This window comes from Aspergillus aculeatus (genome assembly GCF_001890905.1).
Source record: "Aspergillus aculeatus ATCC 16872 unplaced genomic scaffold ASPACscaffold_22, whole genome shotgun sequence".
Taxonomy (NCBI): domain Eukaryota; kingdom Fungi; phylum Ascomycota; class Eurotiomycetes; order Eurotiales; family Aspergillaceae; genus Aspergillus; species Aspergillus aculeatus.
The window spans coordinates 232884-254552 of record NW_017962997.1 but is presented as its reverse complement, the minus strand read 5'-3'; the positions used below and the strand labels follow the sequence as shown (position 1 = coordinate 254552).

At 52.0% G+C, this 21669-nt stretch overlaps 7 protein-coding genes across 7 annotated transcripts; 2 read left to right on the top strand and 5 right to left on the bottom strand.

Moving 5' to 3' along the window:
* Nucleotides 1–261: 261 nt before the first annotated feature.
* On the bottom strand, nucleotides 262–1476 carry ASPACDRAFT_127591 (uncharacterized protein). The gene is made up of 4 exons (XM_020197039.1): nucleotides 1245–1476; nucleotides 1087–1186; nucleotides 720–1006; nucleotides 262–636 (listed from the first exon to the last, which is right to left on the bottom strand). Exons 1-4 carry the CDS (start codon nucleotides 1329–1331, stop codon nucleotides 430–432), a joined length of 681 nt encoding a protein of 226 aa, XP_020051427.1. The 5' UTR covers nucleotides 1332–1476; the 3' UTR covers nucleotides 262–429.
* Nucleotides 1477–4583: 3107 nt separating this feature from the next.
* Nucleotides 4584–5836, top strand: ASPACDRAFT_1876912 (uncharacterized protein; the record flags this gene model as incomplete). The annotated part of the gene is made up of 6 exons (XM_020198088.1): nucleotides 4584–4700; nucleotides 4754–4890; nucleotides 4941–5023; nucleotides 5071–5278; nucleotides 5326–5519; nucleotides 5580–5836. The coding sequence occupies 6 exons, from the start codon at nucleotides 4584–4586 to the stop codon at nucleotides 5834–5836; spliced, it is 996 nt and encodes a 331-aa protein (XP_020051426.1).
* A 2168-nt stretch (nucleotides 5837–8004) lies between these two features.
* On the bottom strand, nucleotides 8005–10121 carry ASPACDRAFT_36837 (uncharacterized protein; the record flags this gene model as incomplete). The annotated part of the gene is made up of 6 exons (XM_020200251.1): nucleotides 8005–8819; nucleotides 8872–9014; nucleotides 9061–9378; nucleotides 9429–9712; nucleotides 9764–9843; nucleotides 9893–10121. The coding sequence occupies 6 exons, from the start codon at nucleotides 10119–10121 to the stop codon at nucleotides 8005–8007; spliced, it is 1869 nt and encodes a 622-aa protein (XP_020051425.1).
* Nucleotides 10122–12018: 1897 nt separating this feature from the next.
* Nucleotides 12019–13365, top strand: ASPACDRAFT_1908408 (sterol desaturase family protein). The gene is made up of 3 exons (XM_020198854.1): nucleotides 12019–12400; nucleotides 12459–13133; nucleotides 13203–13365. Exons 1-3 carry the CDS (start codon nucleotides 12247–12249, stop codon nucleotides 13256–13258), a joined length of 885 nt encoding a protein of 294 aa, XP_020051424.1. The 5' UTR covers nucleotides 12019–12246; the 3' UTR covers nucleotides 13259–13365.
* A 491-nt stretch (nucleotides 13366–13856) lies between these two features.
* On the bottom strand, nucleotides 13857–15905 carry ASPACDRAFT_82233 (glycoside hydrolase family 72 protein). The gene is made up of 5 exons (XM_020206052.1): nucleotides 15732–15905; nucleotides 15647–15684; nucleotides 15574–15599; nucleotides 14762–15523; nucleotides 13857–14711 (listed from the first exon to the last, which is right to left on the bottom strand). The coding sequence occupies exons 1-5, from the start codon at nucleotides 15807–15809 to the stop codon at nucleotides 14008–14010; spliced, it is 1608 nt and encodes a 535-aa protein (XP_020051423.1). The 5' UTR covers nucleotides 15810–15905; the 3' UTR covers nucleotides 13857–14007.
* Nucleotides 15906–16683: 778 nt separating this feature from the next.
* On the bottom strand, nucleotides 16684–17332 carry ASPACDRAFT_82230 (DUF2406 domain-containing protein). Its single transcript, XM_020206051.1, has 3 exons — nucleotides 17140–17332; nucleotides 17001–17072; nucleotides 16684–16940 (listed from the first exon to the last, which is right to left on the bottom strand). The coding sequence occupies exons 1-3, from the start codon at nucleotides 17261–17263 to the stop codon at nucleotides 16828–16830; spliced, it is 309 nt and encodes a 102-aa protein (XP_020051422.1). The 5' UTR covers nucleotides 17264–17332; the 3' UTR covers nucleotides 16684–16827.
* Nucleotides 17333–19390: 2058 nt separating this feature from the next.
* ASPACDRAFT_127578 (sulfotransferase family protein) lies at nucleotides 19391–21242 on the bottom strand. Its single transcript, XM_020197038.1, has 4 exons — nucleotides 20802–21242; nucleotides 20534–20709; nucleotides 20333–20436; nucleotides 19391–20263 (listed from the first exon to the last, which is right to left on the bottom strand). Exons 1-4 carry the CDS (start codon nucleotides 20920–20922, stop codon nucleotides 19771–19773), a joined length of 894 nt encoding a protein of 297 aa, XP_020051421.1. The 5' UTR covers nucleotides 20923–21242; the 3' UTR covers nucleotides 19391–19770.
* Nucleotides 21243–21669: the final 427 nt, after the last annotated feature.

Sequence of the window (21669 nt, the reverse complement as noted above, 5' to 3'; positions counted from 1 at the left end):
TGTCAATTCGATCACTATTGCTTGGATCATGTAATCCAGATCTCCGGTATGAATCTTTCTACATCTCAGTCTTGTATTGGAATTAAAGTAGGTCCTTGTGAGGTACTTGGGTTTGTGTCTTTTCGTACATTTCCTGGCATCCGGGTGCGTGATATGTTTCTTTCTTACCAAACGCGACGAATAGTGTAGCAATAGTCAATGGATTTAGCAGCACCTTTAGACCTCAATTGAGAAAGATCTGAAAAAGAAACAGTCGTAAGTGGCGGCATCAAGTCGCAGGAAACAGCTAGCAGCCATCCGGCTGAACTCCCATATTATACATTATCTACCTACGATCTATATCTGTCTATCTAACATTCACCACGAGAGAATCTCACCCGAGAGAGAACCAATTCGCGAGCTCTTCATCCATCCCAAGAGTAAACTCAATCACTTCATCATAACCCGGAACCCACCCTCCATCCCAACATCCAACCCCAGAAACTCCGCCGCCAGGCTCAAATGATCCACGCCCCAGAAGCCCTCCTCCTCCCCGGTAGGACTCGTGCACGTCAGCCACGGTAATCCGAAAGCCCCCTCCTCAATCGCTCGATGCGTATTCGCCTCCAGTAGGGTCTTGCCTTCGGTTTGTTGCCCCTGCGAAAGTCAGAAAACATCCTGTCTATTCCCCTAGCTTTGGGTCCTTCTATGAGAAAAGGAACTTGAAGGGAAGAACATACCTCATCCATCAGCCCCTCCACCACATCGCCGCCCAACACCTCTTCGAGAACCTTCGTGTATCTCTCAGAGTCCGTAACAGAAGCCGATTCACCGTCCGCCCAGACAGAGGCATACAGCCGCTCCACCACCTCCACCACTTTCTCCGGATGGGACACGGCAACGATTGCAAGGAGTGACTGAATCTCTGTGGTCGGGAAGGGGAAACCCGCTGGCACGGCTTCGGTCATTGGGATATTGAGGCGACGGGCCCAGTCGAGGCGGTGGCGGTTGATGTAAATTAGTTTGTCTGGGTTGATTCAATTGTTAGCTTAGTGTCGTTGCATTCGGTACTGATGTTGGGCGTTGGCTGAGGTGGGAGATATATACTTTTGACCGCGATCGGTGGGGGGTTTCCGCAGGTGGTGAGGATGGTGCGCAATGAGACGGGGGTGTAGATTACTCTGCAGGATTGGAAAATTGGGGAGTTCTGGGTTGGAGTTCTGTCAGTGGATTGGGTGATGATGGATTTGAGACTGGTGCTATACCTTCAGAACTTGAAATGCGATGTAGCTGAATGGGCTGACGAGGTCGAAGTAGAGGGCTATCTCGGGGGTGGGTGGGTGAGTGGCCATAGTGATAGGGTGACTTGTTTGATAGAAGGAGTAGATGATTAATGCTCTATTATGATTGTCTCGATCGTAAGAGGGCAATAAAGGTAGTTTCTGGGTCTATATAGATGAAGAAGTATACCATGGGCGAGCTGTGGCTGCTGTGGCTGGAGTGAGCCTTGGAGCCTGGTCGGTGACTCAGGCACGCCAACTCAACTGGTTGAGACGCGGTGTGTCGGTCCCAACCTAACCCATCTGGGATTCCCTACCGCTCTGGGAAACGCTGAGGCCGGCTCACCCATTCTGCCGCTCAACCGCCGATTTTTGATTATTCTATCAGTCCGACTGGTTGGCTCAACTGTTTGCGTGTGCTTTCGACCTGAAATTCTTGCCTTGGACTGTTTGTATTCGAGTATTCTTATCAGTTGCAGTGCTTCTGAATTCTCTGTGGTTCTATTGTACTGTGTATAATTCACTGTCTACGGTCACTGTGAAGTTCAGCCTCAGGCACGAATGAGGCAGCGACCCGATCCGCTGCATCTGGTCAATCCGGCTCCAGGGCGGGATATTCTGTACGTGCCGCTTGGGACGTCTGTTCAAAGGTACCGGCCAAGCTTCGATCTGCAATCGCACATGAAACAGATCGTACCGTTGAGACCAAAGCTGACAGTCAAGCTTTCTTTGTTTCCTGAATAGCGACTGGACATATCACGGATTGTTGGTCCACGCATGTAGACTGAGGTGCTGCGCAAGTCAATAGTACTTGATATACCTTACGACTGGTGGCCTCTCGAGCCTGGAGTATGTAAATAGGGACTTCATTTGCCGCATTTGCACGGGACTGGCATAAGTCTCATCATTGGGGAAAGTGTATATCACTAGTACGGGCGTATGCAAGCTTGTCCTCTTTTCATTGGGTGTACGATAAATTTGATTGATTTCAGAGCGAACAGACGGGCTTCCTATGTACTTCAGTTCAGTCTTCTAGGAGGGAGTGCAATTGAGCTTTTTGCTATAACGTCCTAGGCAGCCGAGAGTCTGTGTCACTTTTATACATAGTGCGATGACTGTGACAAACTGGGTGAAGATCTCATCATACGAGGAACTTCGATTGCATCAATGCGTCGAGTCGGAGGAGCGGTCAGAAATGGATGATCATCAATGGGATGTTGCTGCTTTTCACCTTTGATGCTAAGGCAAGGGCAAACTATCATGGCATTGTGCATCTGCATCGTTATCCTTCTACCCAAGACTAGCACGAAGAAGCACTTGGGTTTTGGAGGAAAAGGAGAAAGATGAAACCGAGATGACTGGCCGAAGCTACTCAATGTATATCTCATAGTATCGTCTGATTTGTCCCTTGGAAGGTCTGAATGATCGGGGCCGAAAGCGAAGGTGTAAGATAGACATGGGGTGGGTCACGGGTCTACATGACATTCCCCTTCCGTCACTTCCGTAAACAACTTCAACCCCTTCATCTACTGCTGCCCAATTGAGAGCGCGATCCTCTTCGAGTTCCCACCGCTCCTGTCCTGAACAGCTCAGCGAGCTCGAGCATATGCTGCTTTTATCACACCACGGAGATCATATCCATCAGACGCGCCTACCCCCTTCCTGCACCATTCGTTCCAACTACATGGCTGTTGACCCCCCAGACGGGCTTACTTCTCCTATCTTGATGGCCGTATCCTAGACTTGGGATTAGAGTTCTCTATCCATATACCTTTCTCTTATTGAGTTGCTTGCAAGTGCAACTCTGCAGGTGGACTCGTGTCGGGTCTACGGATATGTCCACGTCAGCTTATAAAACCCCGCAAATTGACTTGGCTTGGCAGCAAGTAAGTATTCTTCCTTGCAGACTGACGAAATCTTATCAACAAGTGACTAAAGCCTGGAGTCATTGTAGGTAAATGCTCGGACCCAATCATTGATTCATTTTCATCGGCCGTCGCATTCGCTCTCTCGGATATACGTCAGCTCATAATAAACTCCGCAATTATTATCAGGGTATCGGAACATTGGCGCCGAATATGGCCTTGCCATCCATTTAATATCGCACAAATGAGAATCAGGAGGTGTGACCGAGGATGGCTGCTCTGGATTTATTGCTGTCCCTTCCGAACGACCCATAGGTGCAATATGCGTGATATGAAATGCAGAATCCTTTCCCGAACACGGTCTTAATATGCCGGTAATGCCAAGAAACGTGGAAAATCGCGACTGATACAGGATTGGTCGCGAGAGAGGTAGCCTAGGGAGGTGCGTCAACGCCTGATGCTTGACCAGAACTCAAATCTTCACCCCCCCAATGAATCAACCTCTCTGCCGGTGCTCCCGCGAAGGTACTCGTGGAAAAAGTGTCCAAGGTGTGCCATGTTGCGGAAGTGGTGTTCTGCAGCCACGGCCCATGCGCAGCCTGCACGAGGTCTCCGGTGCTTGATTCCGGAATCCCGCCAATCAGGAAATTCAAGAACTTCCTTTCTGTTTCAGGGGGCTGCGAACATGGACAGGGGCAGATTCGGCGCTTTGACACGGAGATTGTCCGAATTCGCCATGTGCAACAGCCTTGGACCTTAGGAATATGGATTAATTCAGTGTGATATCGATCACTCTGGGCATGCGTTCACAAAGGAGGTCGATTTACGAACCTGTTTCTGTTCCAAAAAAGACCCTGTTACACTGTTGAAGCCACCCCTGGATGCCCCCACAAGCCGACCGTCGGGGATCGGCGTTTGTGAGCAGCCCTAAAGCTCTCCTGTTTCGGATCTGGAGTGGGTCGGCCCTCCATTTCACCACACCTTGTATTGACCCATCGACTATTCATGCTCACGTTGTGGCTGTTCATTAAGCTTAATCATTGGAGGTTGAACGTTGATATTAATCAGAGATAGGGATCGCTATGATTGCACCAATTTAAATGAAGCACCCACCAGGAACGGAGAAAACTGGGCGCTGATAGGATCCACTAGTCTTGAGAAGCATTAGAAGCTTCCTCGAACGCCTCCACCGGACTCTAGCCGCCGGTCGACTTGCCTGAACCTTCCTAGTGATTTCAGATATAGTTATCTTTACTCAACTGGAGTCTGCAGATATCCCGCTGCAAACCCCACCACAGTCTCCTGACGGATATGAGACAAATACCGACCTAAAAGGGAAATGGCGCACTCAGACAAGCAGGCAGGCTGCTGAACGCAACGTATATAAGGTCTCTCGTCTCTCTGCATTAAACCTTACCTCGCCGATCCAGTCGATCATACACTCATATCAATCGCAAAAATGGTTAAATCAGTCTTGGCTTCCGCTCTCTTCGCCGTGTCCGCACTGGCTGCCAGCCGTACCACGGCTCCCTCCGGCGCGATCGTCGTCGCCAAGTCTGGTGGTGACTACACCACTGTGAGAATGTCCGCATGAGTTTTGCACGAGGCACGATACTGATATCCGCTTAGATTGGTGATGCCATTGATGCTCTGAGCACCAGCACCACCGACACCCAAACCATTTTCATCGAGGAGGGTACCTACGATGAGCAGGTCTACCTGCCTGCTATGACCGGCAAGGTCATCATCTACGGTCAAACCGAGAAGTACGTTGGGTTACTGCCTCTGATTAGCATCGTGCTGACAATTGTTTTAGCACCGACTCCTACGCCGACAACCTGGTCACCATCACCCATGCCATCAGCTACGAGGATGCTGGTGAGAGCGATGATCTGACTGGTAAGTCTCACTGGAACGGACAGATGATCGGTCACTAACAAGAACAGCCACCTTCCGCAACAAGGCTGTCGGCTCTCAGGTCTACAACCTGAACATTGCCAACACCTGTGGTCAGGCTTGCCACCAGGCTTTGGCCGTGTCCGCCTGGGCTGACCAGCAGGGCTACTACGGCTGTAACTTCACTGGTTACCAGGATACCCTCCTCGCTCAGACCGGTAACCAGCTCTACATCAACTCCTACATTGAGGGTGCTGTGTAAGTGATTGCCGGCTCTTGGACGAAGCCAACACTAACCCGGCTAGCGACTTCATCTTTGGCCAGCACGCTCGTGCCTGGTTCCAGAACGTCGACATCCGTGTCGTTGAGGGCCCTACCTCTGCCTCCATCACCGCCAACGGCCGCTCCTCCGAGACTGACACCTCTTACTACGTGATCAACAAGTCGACCGTTGCTGCCAAGGAGGGCGACGACGTTGCCGAAGGCACCTACTACCTTGGTACGATTCCTTGTCCACCTCGCCCTCCGCACTTTAGAGACAATATTAACATGGTTACAGGCCGCCCCTGGTCCGAGTACGCCCGTGTCGTCTTCCAGCAGACCAGCATGACCAACGTCATCAACTCCCTCGGCTGGACTGAGTGGTCCACCTCCACCCCCAACACCGAGTACGTCACTTTTGGCGAGTACGCCAACACTGGCGCCGGTTCCGAGGGCACCCGCGCCAGCTTCGCCGAGAAGCTGGATGCCAAGCTCACTATCACGGATATCCTGGGCTCTGACTACACCAGCTGGGTCGATACCTCCTACTTCTAAGCTGGACGCTTGAGTGGTCGTTGGGGGTGCGTGAGATGGCTGGCAACCAACAGCAGAGCTGATCGTATGCGGTGCATATACTTTTCTCTTCGTCAAATAGTTTCCCTTTGATAAACCAATTTAATTGGCATGCACAGCCCATGCTTGACACAATACCTTGACCCAACCCGTATCGTAAACATACCATACATGCGATCCCATGCACATGGCAGCATGGTTGATGGCGCCTACACGGTATCAGACAACCTTAAATCGAGCAATTCCGTAAGCGGTATCGTCTCCCCCTTCACCCCGTATAGCTCCCGCAGTTGCCTCATCGCCTCCATGCTCACTTGGATCCCAGACCCCTCATTCCCAGTACGAGCCGCCAGGTATATGCCCGCCCCCAAGCTATCAACGTTGTAGCACGCTTCATCAAAGCTGGATACGGGGAGTGCCTCCCCATCCGCCACCAGACGTTCATCCTCGACTCTGATGAAGTATTCCACTTCGTGTTCGTGGCCGACGGTGATCTTGATCGGTTCTTGCTTGAACCCGTGATCCACCTTTTGGGTCCTTTCTTTTCAACGTTTTGTTCTCTCTTTCTCTGCTTCTGGGTTAAATCGACGAAGTATGTTTGTTAAAGTTTTTTTTGGTAAAAAATATCAAAGTATGATTCAGAGATAGGTAGTCAGCACTGATGTCTTGAATATGGCGGATTTTTGCAGAAGGGTAGATGCGAGATTGTTGCATCGACTGTTGCCAGCGAGCAAGAAGACTCGTTTATAAGGAACTAAAAATTTCTGGAATGGTCCTGAAGGCTGGTAATGATGATGATGATGATGATGATGATGATGATGTTTGTTGCTGTCATCCGGAACCAGATTACGGGTGCTTTGCGGGTGCTATTCACAAGGCTCATTGAGTCACATAGTAATCGTATCTGTTCCTGCTCCGCCTGTTCGTTCCTCCATCATTCTTTCCGTGTTTATATAGTACGTTCCAAGGGCATTGAATCGAGCTGGAGATGGTACAAGCACACTTTCTGTTTGGGCCTTCTCGAATGAGATTCCTGCTATTCAAACGTCAAGTGCAGAGTAAGTGCGGATAAGTCCACTTATCTCCATCCAGATATATATTGACGTACAGCACTGTTCCATGCTTTGGCACTTCGAATGCCTTGAGTGTAAGGCAGGTGAGGACTGCTCTAACCCTTGAGGCTCTCTTGCTTGATTATGTCTTATTGTCCGAGAATTAATTCTGGATATCTGATTGAGTGTGAAACGAGACAACAATGTTGACAATGTCAATGTCTGCAGTAATGGCTGCAGTTCGTATACCTCCGGCAGAATACACATCCGGCGCCAACTGGCAGTGCCGTCTGCGAGGCACCCCACCACCATACTCCAATACTCTAATTAATGTCATCTGCACAGCACAAATAAACCAAGTACACCTAAGTCAAGTAGCACCTTACTTACTCCTATGTAAGTATCGCGGCTACATTGCATAGCCATACCCATCCCAAAACATACATCAAGCCCCCACCCGGCCGAAGGGGTTCAACGGTTCAACGGTTCAACAGTTCAACCTCCACGCACAATCCGACTGGAGGAGTTCACCAGCCTCTAGCAGGCAGTTATCAATCTACATTCAATTGAACCCATGTGGCCAATTGAACCCATACAACCAATCAAATCAGATAGCACAATTGTGCCACAGGCCCAAATGTCCAGGTTCCGGCCGAGCGAGGAGGTGGCCTTATATTGCCTGATTTTTCTGGTGGTGTCTGAATCAGGGGAAATGAGAAGTCTTCGTCAGGGGGTGGACCCGCTTCGATGCCCGGCCACGGATCCCGAGACAATCCCGGCCACAGTCGAATTTTCCGACCAATGGGACATGGGGACACGAGTCACTGGTGTTTGTGATTGGTGTCGTCCTGACATAGGTTCTGAGGGAATGTTTTGACTAGGCTGGATTTGGACAAGCGTGGTTCTGTGGAAGGTCCGGCGTTGTGGACGGTTTCTGACCGCTGCTTTGGCGCTGGTTATCGGGTTGTCCGCGGAGGGGTTGAACCTTTGGGGACGGGAATTCCGTGGATTAGAGAGGAGAGGTTCATTACCATATCGAAGAGTATATACACATATCATAAGGTGCAGTAAATTGGTCATGGTTGGCCATGTCAGACCTCAAACCTCACCGTAGAGATACCTCAGCATCCACTGTACCGCCTCCTTCAACTCCCCCGGTTCGTTGCAAGCTGCAAACACGAATCGGTCCGGTCGGACAATCACATATTTTGCTTTGATGCTCTTTCCGATGAGGCACGGATCATACGACAGGGGTGCAGGGCGCTGGCTGCACAGAGGTGACTGGGAGAACTCTTCAACACTTGCAATCTGGAATACGTTCGGCGTCCGCGCGTCCTTCGGGTCCATCCCTTCCACGAGAATCGGGACATCGTGGCTATTGAATTCTCCGCGGGACCATTCCTCGATCCCTTCCAGCGCGTCTCGGGCAGAAGCGACTTCATCGCTTCTCTGTAGGTAAATGAACACGCGGAACAGGGATTTCGAGCCGGAACGGTAGATGGCGTCGTCGGTGAAAAGGACCTTGCCGGTGGGGGTGCGACAATAGACCTGGGGCAAGTAGACACCTCCGTTGAGTTCGGGTATGAACGGCATGCCGGCAGAATGTCGAAGCCGGAATGATGCTTTGTCCCGACGTCCATGCCGTAGTTGTTCTCGATACCCCGGCAAGAGCTGCAGGAGCCAAAGAGACCAGTCCCGAAAGAGGATCTTCAGCAGGTTTCTCTCGCACACTAATTCGCCGTTGCGGACCGTCGTGGCTAAAGATATTCCGAGCTGCTGCTTGCGTTCAAGGTACCATGCGGTTAAGACCTTTTCGTGATTGCGTTTGTAGGGCTGATATCGGCAGAGCATTGCGAGGCGCCACGACAGGGAGATTGCATCACGAAAACCGGATACTATGCCTTGACCCCCAACTGGATTAAAGGTGTAAGTAACTAGATCAGAGGCTCAGAATGGAGACCTTACAAGGCGGAAAGACATGCGCTGCGTCGCCACTCAGAATCACCCTATCCCTAGCCCATACATTGCATGTACGAGACGAGAATTTGAAAGGGCGGCAACGAAGGACATCGATACAGTCTTCAGGGAACTGTACATCTTGGTCCAGTCTACAGTCTCGTTAGAAGGCGCTTCTGAGTCAGGAAATCAACCAACCCGTATTTGCTCCCTTTGTGCGTCAAATAAGGAAGAACAGTCCGCTTCATCGCCTCCGGTTCCGCCATGCGATCTCCATCCTCATCGCGATAGACAAGGTACTCGAACCTCCAGAGCCTATCCCCGGGAAGGCCAAAACGACCACAAACCGCCGGTCTCTTGCGATTGCACAGAAAGCGAAACTCTGGCGGAAAGAATAAGTCGTATACGTGCTCTGGTTTGTAGCCTAGTTCCCATAAGGGAAAGCTGGGATGAGTTTCGGGTGTCGGGAGGGTCATCTTCCAGTTCAGCGCTACCCATGTCTCCTCATAGAACGCTCTTGATATTGATGTTAGCATCTGCTCCCAGTTGGGAGTTGAGAGACTAACTCGTGAAATTTTTCCATCATCACCCCGCGTGGCTCCAGGTATTGTTTCCGCGTGAATCCCGTCTTGCCGTCGGCCCCAACCAAGTACCGGGCGCGCACCTTGTGGTCCTTCCCCCCCACGCTGTGGTACGTACAGTACACCCAGTCGTCGTCTTCCTTGATGTCGACAATCGCGGAGCCGCATCGCAGGGAACAATACACGGGGGACATGGCGCTTCTCAGCTTACTCTCGAGCGTCGGCTGCTTTTGGCCAATGTACCCGACATGCCCTGTTGTACCCGCGGTCTAGCTGTGGTAAGCGGTAATCGAGCCTATCATCAAGAACGGATGACTGACCTCGTTGCAATTAATCTCGAGGATGGGAGACTTGTATAGATCGTGACCAGTGCCACTAACGAACCTGAATTCCCCCATACCTTTCGTACATTAGCCGCGCACGTCGATTGGTGGTAGGGAACCACGTACTAGTTCCAATTTCCGTGTAGATCGAATTGTACAAGCCCAGTCCTTGAACCAAGCGAATGCCATCATCATCCAATGCAATACCCCGAGGGTCGGTCGTGATCTCGGTCTCTTTTTCGACAACGACGTTGCGGATGCCCATGCGACCGAGATAGGCGGACAGCATCGCCCCCGTGGGGCCACAGCCACAGATGATCACCTCGGTAGTCTCCCAAGCGTGACGATTCGACATTTTGAGGTAGGCTAACTTGTTGAGATGTGAGAAAAGCTTAGAAGTTGAGGATTCGTGGTAGATGATAAAGAAAACCGGGGAGGACGTGTTGGCACTGCATGCCCGGCCTGCGGGATCCTGCGAGACAACTCATCGCGGGCCACGGAATTGCGGCTTTTCGTATGCGCAATCGCTGTCCTCAATTTAGCTATTTAAATGTGTTTTGCGAGAAACTCAGGCTCACTACTGGTCGATAAGAAAAAGTGTTGGGAGTGTGAAGAAGAGAAGGCTGAGAGCGAGCGGACGAGAGCGGACGAGAGCGGAGATGAGCGGAGATGAGCGGGAGTGGAGAAGGATGTGGCTGGGGTGAGACTGGGGTTGAGTTCCCGTTTCTTGTCTCCCTTTATGCTTGGAGCATAGATCTGCGAATCAAACATTTTGCAACACGGCAGACAGCGTTGTTCTGCTATCATTCTCCATGATTTGTATCGGGACTCAAGAGGACTGATGGTTTGTCTGAAGGCCACAATGAATTTTATCTTGCAGGTGAGTGAGGCTGGACCATGTCTTTCGCACCTATGTGTTATCGAACTTGCTCTGGCGACGAGGAAAGCAGAGCCTTCTCACAAAGTTGTGATGCGAAGAAGACCAGTACGCTTACTCATATTGTATCAGCTCTAGAGGCTGAAGTCATCGTGCAGCGCACTTCTTTAGCGACGATCCCTTTTATTTCGCTAATTTACATTTGTCAATGACAGCGTTGTTCACGCAACAGGTTCCGACAACTTCACTGGCGAAGACTGGTTCAGTGTGCCAGGTGAAAATATCGAGCACTCTCTATACTGATGATCATGATGACCCCCCATAAGTCATTGAGCAGCAGCACCCGGCCAAATAAATGCTACTTTGTCAAGGCTCTGTTGAAATCATCGGAGCCCTATTATTGTCCGCAAGTAGCCTAGATGCTTATATAACGCACCCCAACAGCGAAAGGTAAGCTCAGTCCTCGTATTAGGACTACTGCCGAATTGCTCAAATAAGCAAAAACAATTTCATATGACAGCAAGTCAATCGGTAGGTCCACCAGCCAGTGGCGTGATTACTTCCGCGATGCCTAGACCTTTCTGTCCTTCGAGATCGTCCCAAAACACGACTACCTCACATCGTGCGTCAAAAAATGGGTCCAGCTAGATAAAGAAGCTCTGCGTGCTATCTTGCTCCTTCCGTCGAACCACTAGCCCGAATAATTAGGTATGCTGCTTGAGGGGATTCGGAAATGCATTGCCATATGAGAGCCCTCTACCATGGGCCGACGCGGCCGATACTCATTGGCCAGGTCCATTGCCAATCAGCGCCAGGAATCAGCTAGCATGAGGCTACCAGTAACTGAAATGTCAATCTGCAGTCTACCTTCTCCAGAAAATTAAATACTGAAGTCACGGCCCGAGAGAACAATCTAGGTCTAGAGGATCTATCGAGAATTGATGTGATGAAAGTCGGGAATCAGTCGGCTGTAGATTATCAAGAGTCTCTAACCTTAAGCCTCGCGCCCAAGTCTCCTTTACGTACACACATCGAACGTCAAGGTGTAGTTGTCGAAAGATACTCCCGAAAGAACCTTAACACCCCTAGAAGCGAACAATAGGACAATCATCCTCCTCCGGCTGAAATGACTACGAGTACGTCTGGACGTTTAGGCAGCGATGGCTCAGGGGCATCCGGCGTCGTTCGACCGGCTCGTTCGTTTTAGCCCCAGAATGACCTCTGCGGCGCATGCATTGTCTCGACCGTTGCCTCCAACCGACCAATTACCTCACAAGTCCAAAGAACCAATAATAAAACACATTATGCATTTCCTGTGGGCCGTGGTGATCTGGCCGAATCCGGGGAAAGGCAAGGGGAGGTTGTGAGTGGCGGGCGGGATTTGAGTTGATGGGATTAATTAATTTCAGGGCACGGATCGGGATCAGTTGATGTTCTGCCCGGGATCCGGAGTGGTGTGTCCGATCAGACCATCCGGATACCCACCAGGGCTATCGGTCACCACAACCGAGGAGGGAAAAGTACATATACTTTTTGTTGACTCGATTTACAGCCTGAAAGCGAATCAACAGCGTGACGGGATATGCGCTGAGGAAACCTCATCATGGACTACACCTTCAACACCACCCTGGCCGCGCCGGCGACGGGCTCCTACCACGAGCTATACGAGATCGCCAGCCTGAACCCCAAACTGTCCTTCCTCGAGAAGCTCTGGTGGACGCACTACGCCTACTGGGATAACGACATCATCGCAACAGGTACGCCCACCCTGCCAACCAAGCCCAAAACCCTTTCAATTAACCCCATGAACCCTAGGAATCATCACCTTCCTCGCGCACGAGATCCTCTACTTCAGCCGCTGCATCCCGTGGATCATCGCCGACGCCTTCCCCAGTCTCTTCCACCGCTTCAAGATCCAAGACACGAAAGCCCCGCCATCGGCGCGCGAGCAATGGAACTGCGTGAAATACATCCTAGCGATCCACTTCATCGTCGAGCTCCCGCTGATCGTCCTCTTCCACCCGATGATGGAATTCTTCGGATTGCAATACACCCTGCCCTTCCCGGACCTCAAAACCCTCGCCCTGCAAACCACCATCTTCTTCTTCGTCGAAGACACCTACCACTACTGGCTCCACCGCGCCTTCCACTGGGGCCCGCTGTACCGCGCCGTCCACCGCGTCCACCACCAGTACGCCACCCCCTTCGGCCTGACGGCCGAATACGCCAGCCCCTGGGAGACGATGCTGCTGGGGTTCGGGACCATCGGCCCCCCGCTCGTGCTGGGCTGGTGCACGGGCGAAGTCCACCTGATGACCGTGCTGGTCTGGGTCGCGCTGCGGCAGTTCCAGGCCATCGACGCGCACTCCGGGTATGATTTCCCCTGGAGTCTGCGCAGGGTGTTCCCGCTGTGGGGCGGCTCCGATTGGCATGATGATCATCATCGGTATTTCCGCGGCAATTATTCCAGTTCGTTTAAGCATTGGGATGGTGAGTCTTCCTTTCATATTTGTCAATTTGTGCCGGTGGGGAGGAAAGTAAGTGCTAATGTGTTGGCAGTGTTGATGGGAACTGTTGCCGGGCCGAGGGGGAAGAAGATGAAGAAGAGTGAGTAGAGTGCGTGCGGGATGCTTGGGATTATTTGGGACTAGGGTTGGGTTCGATTCTTGTGTATAATATTCGTAATAGGTAATGTTTAGTAATATGAGGATATGATATCATTGAGTTGTTGCGTTTCCGATGAGGTCTGTTACTGGAGCTTGGACTGGTTGTGGACTGGACCGCTCAGTTGCTTGCTTAAACAAGAATCAGGCTCCGATCCTCCGTATCGAGTATGCACTCACTACCGGCGCAGCAGCGGGTGAAGGCAATGAAGTGCCGCATTCGGGTATTCCGAGGACCTCTAAATCTCGAAGGCGAGTAAAGGTGTGGACTTGCGCGATGCTCGTGTTACCTGTGTCCTGCTTGATTCGGGGTTGAAGGTGGATGATAGGAGTGCTTCGAAGTTGGGATGGGTATGCGTGGATGGGTCGCGGTGGAGGACGTACATGTCTGTGTACTGTGTAGCTTGGTCCAGAGGCAGAGCAGTGTCTCGAGGTAGAAGCTGGGTGGTCTTTGAGGTCTTAAGGGGCTGGGCAATTCATGCAGATTACTTTCTGAGGCAATTGGCTGTATCGTGTTCGAGCCACGTTCAACTGCCACTGCACAAGCGAAGGCATAGAAATGATTGAAGGTAATGTACACGAAGAAAGTAAATGAGTGTGATGAAAAAAATATTGCAGCGAGCTGAACTAATCTCCTTCTATATGACAACATGCAACATGAATCGCAGAGTACGGATCCACCATACACATGCATCTCACCCTTACAACATGATCATGGCCAGACCAGCACCGATGGCAGTGACAACGTAGGCACCGAGCTGGAGAGAGCCAACGGCCACCATGGAGGCACCGGTCATGTGGCCGGCGGAGGAGCTGGAGTCGGAAGTGGAGGTGGAGGTGCTGGAAGAGCCGTCGGTGGCGGTGATGGTGGCCGAGACGGAGCCGGTGCCGGCAGTGCCGGCCTGGGAGAGCATGGAGCTGCAGGTGCTGGCGGTGCTGGCGGCGGTGGTGGTGGCGGAGCCGGCGAAGCTGCAGGCGGAGTCCTCCTTATCCTGGCTCTCCCAGTAGCGGTTCAGAGCCCAGTTGAGCTGCTGCTTGGCCTCGCACATGCTGTAGTCACCGTAGGTGCCGGTGGTGCCGTTGTGGAAGACGCCCGTGCAGGAGACGAGGCCGCAAACTTCGCTGAAGAGGGCGGCATACTTGGAGCTGGAGAGGGAGTCCTTGACTACACACCCGGCGGCGGCGTCCATGCACGAGCAGAGAGCGCTGTTGGGAGACGGGGGCAGGGGAGTGGCCTTAGCCTCCCAGGAGGTACCAATGGCCGGACAGCTCCGGAGCGCGGTGTTCGTCGGGGTGTAGGATGCCTTGTCGACACCGCTGGGCGTGGCGCTCTGAATCTCCGAGGAGTAGTACTTGAAGTCGGCCATCGTGCTGACACTTGTGCTGTCAATGGCGGAGACCAAACCTGGAGGGAGTTAGTATATAAGAATGCACATGTTTCATTGAGTAACCTACCGTAGTCGTTATCAGTCTGGAAGTACATGTAGACGATACCACCGGACCAGACGCTGTTCATATCGTCACCGTAAAGAGCCTTGATCTCAGTGAACTCGCGAACACCGTTGGTGTTGCAACCATACTCGGAGAAGAAGACGGGGACGGAGTAGTTCTTGAACTGCTCGGTGCGGGCCTCGTAGCCGGACTCCTCGTAAGTGGAGTTACCGCACCAGGAGTAGATGTTGTAACCCCAAAAGTCGACACCAACATCCTCACTCTCACAGTTGAAGTAATCGGCCAGGTTGACACGGATGTCGGCGTCGTCGTTGGTGGCGTAACCCACACCCATGGAACGGTAGCCCTTCTCCTTGATGTAGGCCTTCGAGTCGCGGACGGCGGCCTTGACGAAAGCGCTGGCATCGGTAGTGTCGATGGTGTTGGAGACCTCGTTACCAGCGAAGAAGCCGAGAGTGTTGTTGAACTGGGACATATCGTCGATCACCTCCTTGTAGCGGGCGAAGAGGCTGGTCTCCCAGGTCGGGCTGTCCCGGTCGATGGACTGATCAGGGTCCGACATGTCCGTAATGACATAAATGCCGGCTTCAGCCAGCATGTTCATGCATTCGGTGTGGTTGTTGGTTGGGTCGATCGCATAAGTACGAATGACATTGGTTCTGATCTCCTGAAGGTAGGGAATGTCACGCTTGCAGGTGGTGGCATCAGCCAAAGGGTCGACGTAGCTGGTGGAGCTGCTGTCGGTAGAGTTGGAGTCATAGTCGGCTTGAAGACGTTAGAGACTGCTTGAAGTCAAAGGTGTTTACAAGACAAACCCTGATAGGCAACACCACGAATATAGCTAGGCACTGTTAGCAGAATCAAGACAGATGGGCCAAGACCACTTACAACTGGGTGTTGTTGCTGCTGTAGAAGAATTTGGAGCCCTTGAAGCCATTAGCAGTAGTTCAAAAGGCTGGATTACCAGACGTACCTTGATGACGATGGGATCAATGTCTGCCAGAGCAGATCCCGCAAAGGCTGCCGCTCCAAGAGCGAGGGAGAGCTTCATGATGCTAGGAGTTTGTTCAAATCAATCAAGTGCACGAAAGGAAAAACGCAAATACAACCAGGGATATAAGGATAACGAGTGAATGGAGGACAAAAAACGAATGACGAGTATATCAAGACCTCAGTCCGCTTACAACAGGGAACTGAGAGGGGAACATATAACCATTCTTCCAAGGAAAAACCTGGCACAGGCTATTTTAAAAGGACAGCGTATAATTAGCAGCCCTTGAATTTCTCGCCCGATGCAAGTTGCGAGAGCTGTGGCCTCTCAAACCTCCTGGCTGGGGCCCGCTATGCAGGCGAACGCGTCACCCACCATCATGCCGGTTGACAGTTGTAGTGGCCAGGACGGTGCTAGCAAAGGACTAGCGATTAGAGTTGCTCGGGAGCGTCCACTCGCAGCGAAGCGCGAAGCCATTGGACCGAAAATTCGGTAGACGAACGATGGTGAAGTGGGACGGTGGCCGAATTGGTGGGTGGAGGATGCGTCGTCGTGGTGCCAAAGTGGATGCCTGATCTTAGAGAAGAATATTTTTCCCTCGAGTGGGGACGGCAGTCGCGCTGGCTATAAGTACCAGTAATTAGCGCATGTCGCCCAGAGAGGGCAGACGAAGGGGGCCAGTTATTCGGCATGAATTGTAAGACAACAATCAGATCGTGGTTGTCTGTAGATAGAATGTATGATGTCCTGTACTGTAGATAATGAAGTGTAGAAGTTGAGCTGTCAACGATGACTGACGGACGGTTGTCGATCCCGGCCTGAGGTACGCCTCAAGGCAGCGAGCGGTTCGACGGAGTTCGGCAAGCCCCAGACGCTCCCGACCGAAGATGCAGAATTACCAAGTACGAGGATTCCAGAACACCATCTCATCTCAAAACAAAATAGAGGTTTGAAATCGATCATCGCTTCCATTACATCATTGAACGCCTTCCAATAATACAATCCGCCGGAATTGAAACATAAACAATAAATCGTACACCTCCAGAATTTCCGCCCTCAGTCTTTCTCAGCGTCCTCCCTACAAGCCAGCATTTTCTCGTCTGCGTCGTTCAATCGCCGCCTCAAAGGACCGGATTGTATCCAAGGGCCGCTCGAATCGATAACGGGTAGGGTTGGACAAGTCAGGATCCGCTATAAGAGCAGTCAGTCAGTCAGACCGGCGTGTTGAGACAGGGAAAAGGGGAAACGCACTGATCAGCTTGCCCTCGCGGTCGCGATGCTGCATTGAGCGTAGGGAGAAGCCATTCGAACCGACACTGTCCACTACAACCATGCCAGTTAGTTGTGGTGTTGTGGCAATCAAACATGCAATCTCCTTGCATCCACTAACCTGCACGCTCCCCCATTAGGGCCGAGTTAGGGTCGGCGCTGCTCGAGAGCGAGGCCTTATGGTTGTGCTCTGCCGGGCGCCCGGACTCGGGCCGGTTGTCACTAGACGCGATCGAAGGTGCCATGTTTTTTTTTCTTGTTGCCTTACGCCAGAGATCGATGTGTGCGTATCTAGATTCGTGCGTGATCAAAACAAGGAACCACGGATGCAATGGAAAATAAAGCAGTGTTGCTGACGTTGGAGAACAGGACTGGACGGGCGTCTAATAACTAATTCCCCAGGTCAGTCATCACGCATCTACGTATGCAGTCAGCAAGTTATGCATGGGCGAGTCAACCAATGGCGTACCCCGGTCGCAGACGAAACACCAACATCAGCCCTCTGAGAATCACTGTTTTTAGAAACGGGCATGCGAATAAGGTGCATTGAACGCCATCTGCAACCTCAGATCACGCAACTGGCACCAATGATGACACTGGGTGCCTTGGTGCCTGCGTGCCGTGGCTTGTGACGCGGCCGGTCGGGGGGCCCGTGACGTGTGCTCGCCTGTTGTTGGTTGCAATTCTGCAACTCCCTAGGGCCAAGCTTCCACTAAAGTCGAGGACCCAAGGCTTAGCACACCCGGTGGCCAACAAGAACCGAGCCTCAAGGATCCGCCTACGTTAGGGGCCACGCAAGCATGATGGGCTGTGTGATTCTAGGCAACCACAATCTCAATTTGCAGATGTCGCTGTACCTGAACTTTGTTCCTGGTCACGCCGTACCTTGAAAGAAAAAGATCTCTAAAGTTTCACATCGACAACAACTAAGCTTCGAGGCGTCGCCTCACACTACCTGAGTTAGAATTGCTTCAGCCCAGAAATGTGATGGGGATGGCCAAATGCGGGATGATCATCTCCCCTTCCGGAATGCTGGGGGGCGCATTACTTGTGTGCCGAGGCTATTCGCCACCCTCGACCCAGAGGTTACGGAATAGGTATATTATCAGATTAGGATTAATTTTTTCCCTCGCAGCCGAAGGAGCGGCGTGGCCGCGCCCCATGGTTCCAGGAGGACCATCCGCCTGCAATTCTATAGTCCCCTAGACGAAGTCTCACCTTTCCGATCTAGCAGACGGCCGTCACAGTGGCATCTGAAACATGGTGCTCGCTTGTTTGATCTGCGGCACATCCCCAAGACACGCCAAGACATCGGCACGGTAGTATCCAGCCCAGCCTGCGGTTACGTACTCGATTACCTTTCGATTTGGCGTGTCAGTGATGCAGCAAGTCAAGTGCCCATTATTTTGACTCGGTTGCCGTCAAAACTCTAGACAAGCCGTCCGCGCCTACAGTAGATGTTAGCAAAGTGTTGATCATCCTGTACAGCCTCGTCTCGAAAGAGTTGATCGACCGCCGAACCATCCAAGCGAACTGTCAGTACGGAGTACAAGGGCATGTCTCACGTAGGGGTAAATCATAAACCACCGAGGATAAAATCACTTCCTCTCATTCCCCTCACTATCCTCCTCCACCCTTTCTGCAGTGGACAAAGCCATCTTCGCGACATGTGGACTGTTAACAGGACATTGCCACCGTAAACCCCAATCCATCCGAATCCCACCCGTCACACCAGAACGTGGATACGCGCATACAGACCCCAAAGAAACTCTACAACCTCCCAATAAAACCACAGTCAACCTAGAGACTCTTCATCGACTCCTAACAAAACCGCAAAACCCAATTCCGCAGTCCCGCGCTGCTGACTCAAGCCCCCCAAAAAGAAATCGAGGCCGTAACCCCCCCACAACTCCACCGCACCAAATTTACCTTCGCAGCGGTCGGTATTCGTTACCAGAACCGGTAAAGTCCCCACCCCCTGAGATAATAATATCCGAGTTTGGATGGTTGATTGTCCGAAGGGGCAATAGCCACAGACAGAACCTACGTACGTGCAGTACAGTACTCGATTCTTCCCTAGAGACGTCCGGGTAAGGTTGTGGGTTGTGGCTGACGGAGGCGCGTTTCTGCATGCTGATCCATCGTGTCTATCATGCTGTGTTTTGGAGCCACCGAGAGACTGGCTGAATGAAAGTTGTACAACCACGCTGAAGGGCGATCAGCTAGCGATAGATCGAGAGTAATCCTGCTGCCTTGGACTAAAGTGAGACATCAGGGCTGTTATAACGTACGGCCGGATAAGTTCTTCGATGTTGTGCGGAGGTTAGTGCTTTCTTGGTCTCTCTTTGACAGACTGTTGTTTGATGACTTGTCAAAGGGTGTAGTAACTGGCTCCACCATTTCGATGTGCTGGAAAAGTAGGCGTAGGGTGTAGGCATCCATGATATGGTGGTTGGGGGTGAGGTTTTGGCCGGATGTGGATCTAAAGGGTGCTTTGTGGGGTGATTGCATTGTAGATGGATGGGTGAAGATTAGTACAGTACAGTTAGGAGGTACTGGGGATGTGGTTGCCTGCTAGCAGGTTGAGGGTACCTAGCAGTCATCACTCTAGTTCAATATAGACGATGCCAGAAATGCTATCATCCATGTCAGCGACGGTGCACTTATTCAGAAAGAACCATCATAACAGACCTTCCAAAGCTCACTATACACTCCCACCAGCTCACAAAGCCACCACCCCAAGCCCAGGAATCTACAACCTCAACGCCCCTACAAGTCCATCCCACAAACCCCCCCACCGAACCTCCTCCCTCCGCACAACCCAAACCACAACCCCAACCAAAACAACCCCCCTAACCACCTTCCACCCACACTCCCTCAGATTCAACCGCATACACGCGCGATGTCTCGCCAACATATCCGCCTTGGTATTCCCGTTCGGCACCGGCAGCGCGGGGACGGGCTGCCTCAGAAACGCACACAACGGCTCCCACCCCTCCTTGACATGGTACAGCAGCAGTCGGTCCTTGGGCACCAGCGCTTGAATTTTGGCCACGTGGTTGAGGTACGTCTCGCGGGCGGTGGTGCGGACATCTTCCCCGTAAAGACATAACCCAGCTTTGAGGAAGGTATCAGGCACGAGACGGAAGCGGGAATGCAGGAGGTTGTTGATAATGTTGATGAGGGGCACGAGGAGATATTTATTGAGCGGGGTGTCGATTGCGGTGACGAGGGTCATCATTGATCTGGGGTTTAGTTAGCGCTGTTCTCAATGACAAGGGGAGGGGTTGGAGTAAAATGGTGGGTAGACGTACTCGTACCATTCATCGACGTCGCGGACTGTGATGATAACTTTTGCTTCTGGGTAGGCTTGGATGAGGTCTTCTGCGAAGCAGATGGCTGGGAGGTCGGAGACGGCCTATGCATTGTGCGTTAGCATGCGGCTGCTGGACTTCCGTATACCAAGTCAAGGACGATAGGTTCCTCCTGCTGCACGACTGTTCAGAAAAACTGACCTGACAATGCCCCAACAGCCGATCCCAGTCCTCGCGCCCGAACCGCTGTCCCACCCCGTCGTACTTCGCCCGCAAAGCTTTCAGCCACATCTCGCAGTCGCGTGGGTTGGTGATCATCGCTTGGTATCCGTGGTATGCTTCGTGGTAACCGAGGATGCGCAGGGCGTCCATTAGTGCTAGAGATAGGTATTTGTATGTCAGCTACCGCTTCATTGACGCTGGGAGCGACTCGTCAAGCCTAGGCAACCTGCCACAGGTAAACACTCACACTCGGACCCCGTCCTCGTCAGACCCAGCGAAAGAACCCGCATGGGCACGATGCGCGAGCACTTATCGCGGTCGATGTCGGTGACATGGAAGACGCGGTTGCCGGCTTCGATGGTTGGCATGGTGAGTTGTAGCTGTGAAGTTGGTGGGGATGTCTTCGATGCTGCGAACTTCGCCAGGATGAATTTGTTGGGTCTGCTCAATCCGGTGTTTGTGTAACGATGGCGGTCCAATCCGTGAGATGGTCGTGTGCGCGCTGCGTTTTGGCCAGGGTGCCCAGCCCAGTGTTCGGCGCAGAGTATTGCTTTGGTGATGAAGCAAGGCCAGCCAAAATAATGAGTGGCTCTTTGAGGTTCCACTCTCAGGCAGAACACATCACGTCGATTGTAGATGATAAGCAAACTGATGAGGCAGCTGTGCGGGTGGGCGAGCGCGTTTGTTGTGATGATCGCGGAGAAATTCTGAGAATGTGACCTGTCATCGTAGATCCCATCCCCCTTTAAAAAAGCAATGTTGTCAGCTCGTGGTGGATCATAACATCAACTGCACAATTTAGTATACTGTTCGAATCGGTATAGGCCTCCGGATTCAACTTTCTATTTTACAGCATGAGGCGTAGCTAGTAGTAGGTGATGCTGCCATCCATCTAGTTGTCAATTGGCCCCATCTAGGTCTTGTCTCCCAATCTGTCGATAACATTCTGAGAGGCTTTAGTCGATTCAAGTGCGTTGTTCCACCCCACATTCTTCAGTTCAGGAATGCATCCAAGTAACGTGCCCACTGCAAGGCTAGAGTAAACAGCTCATAACCATGGATTTCCTGCCAGAGAGCTTCTGGATCACTGCCTTATTCATCATTTCCGAGACTCT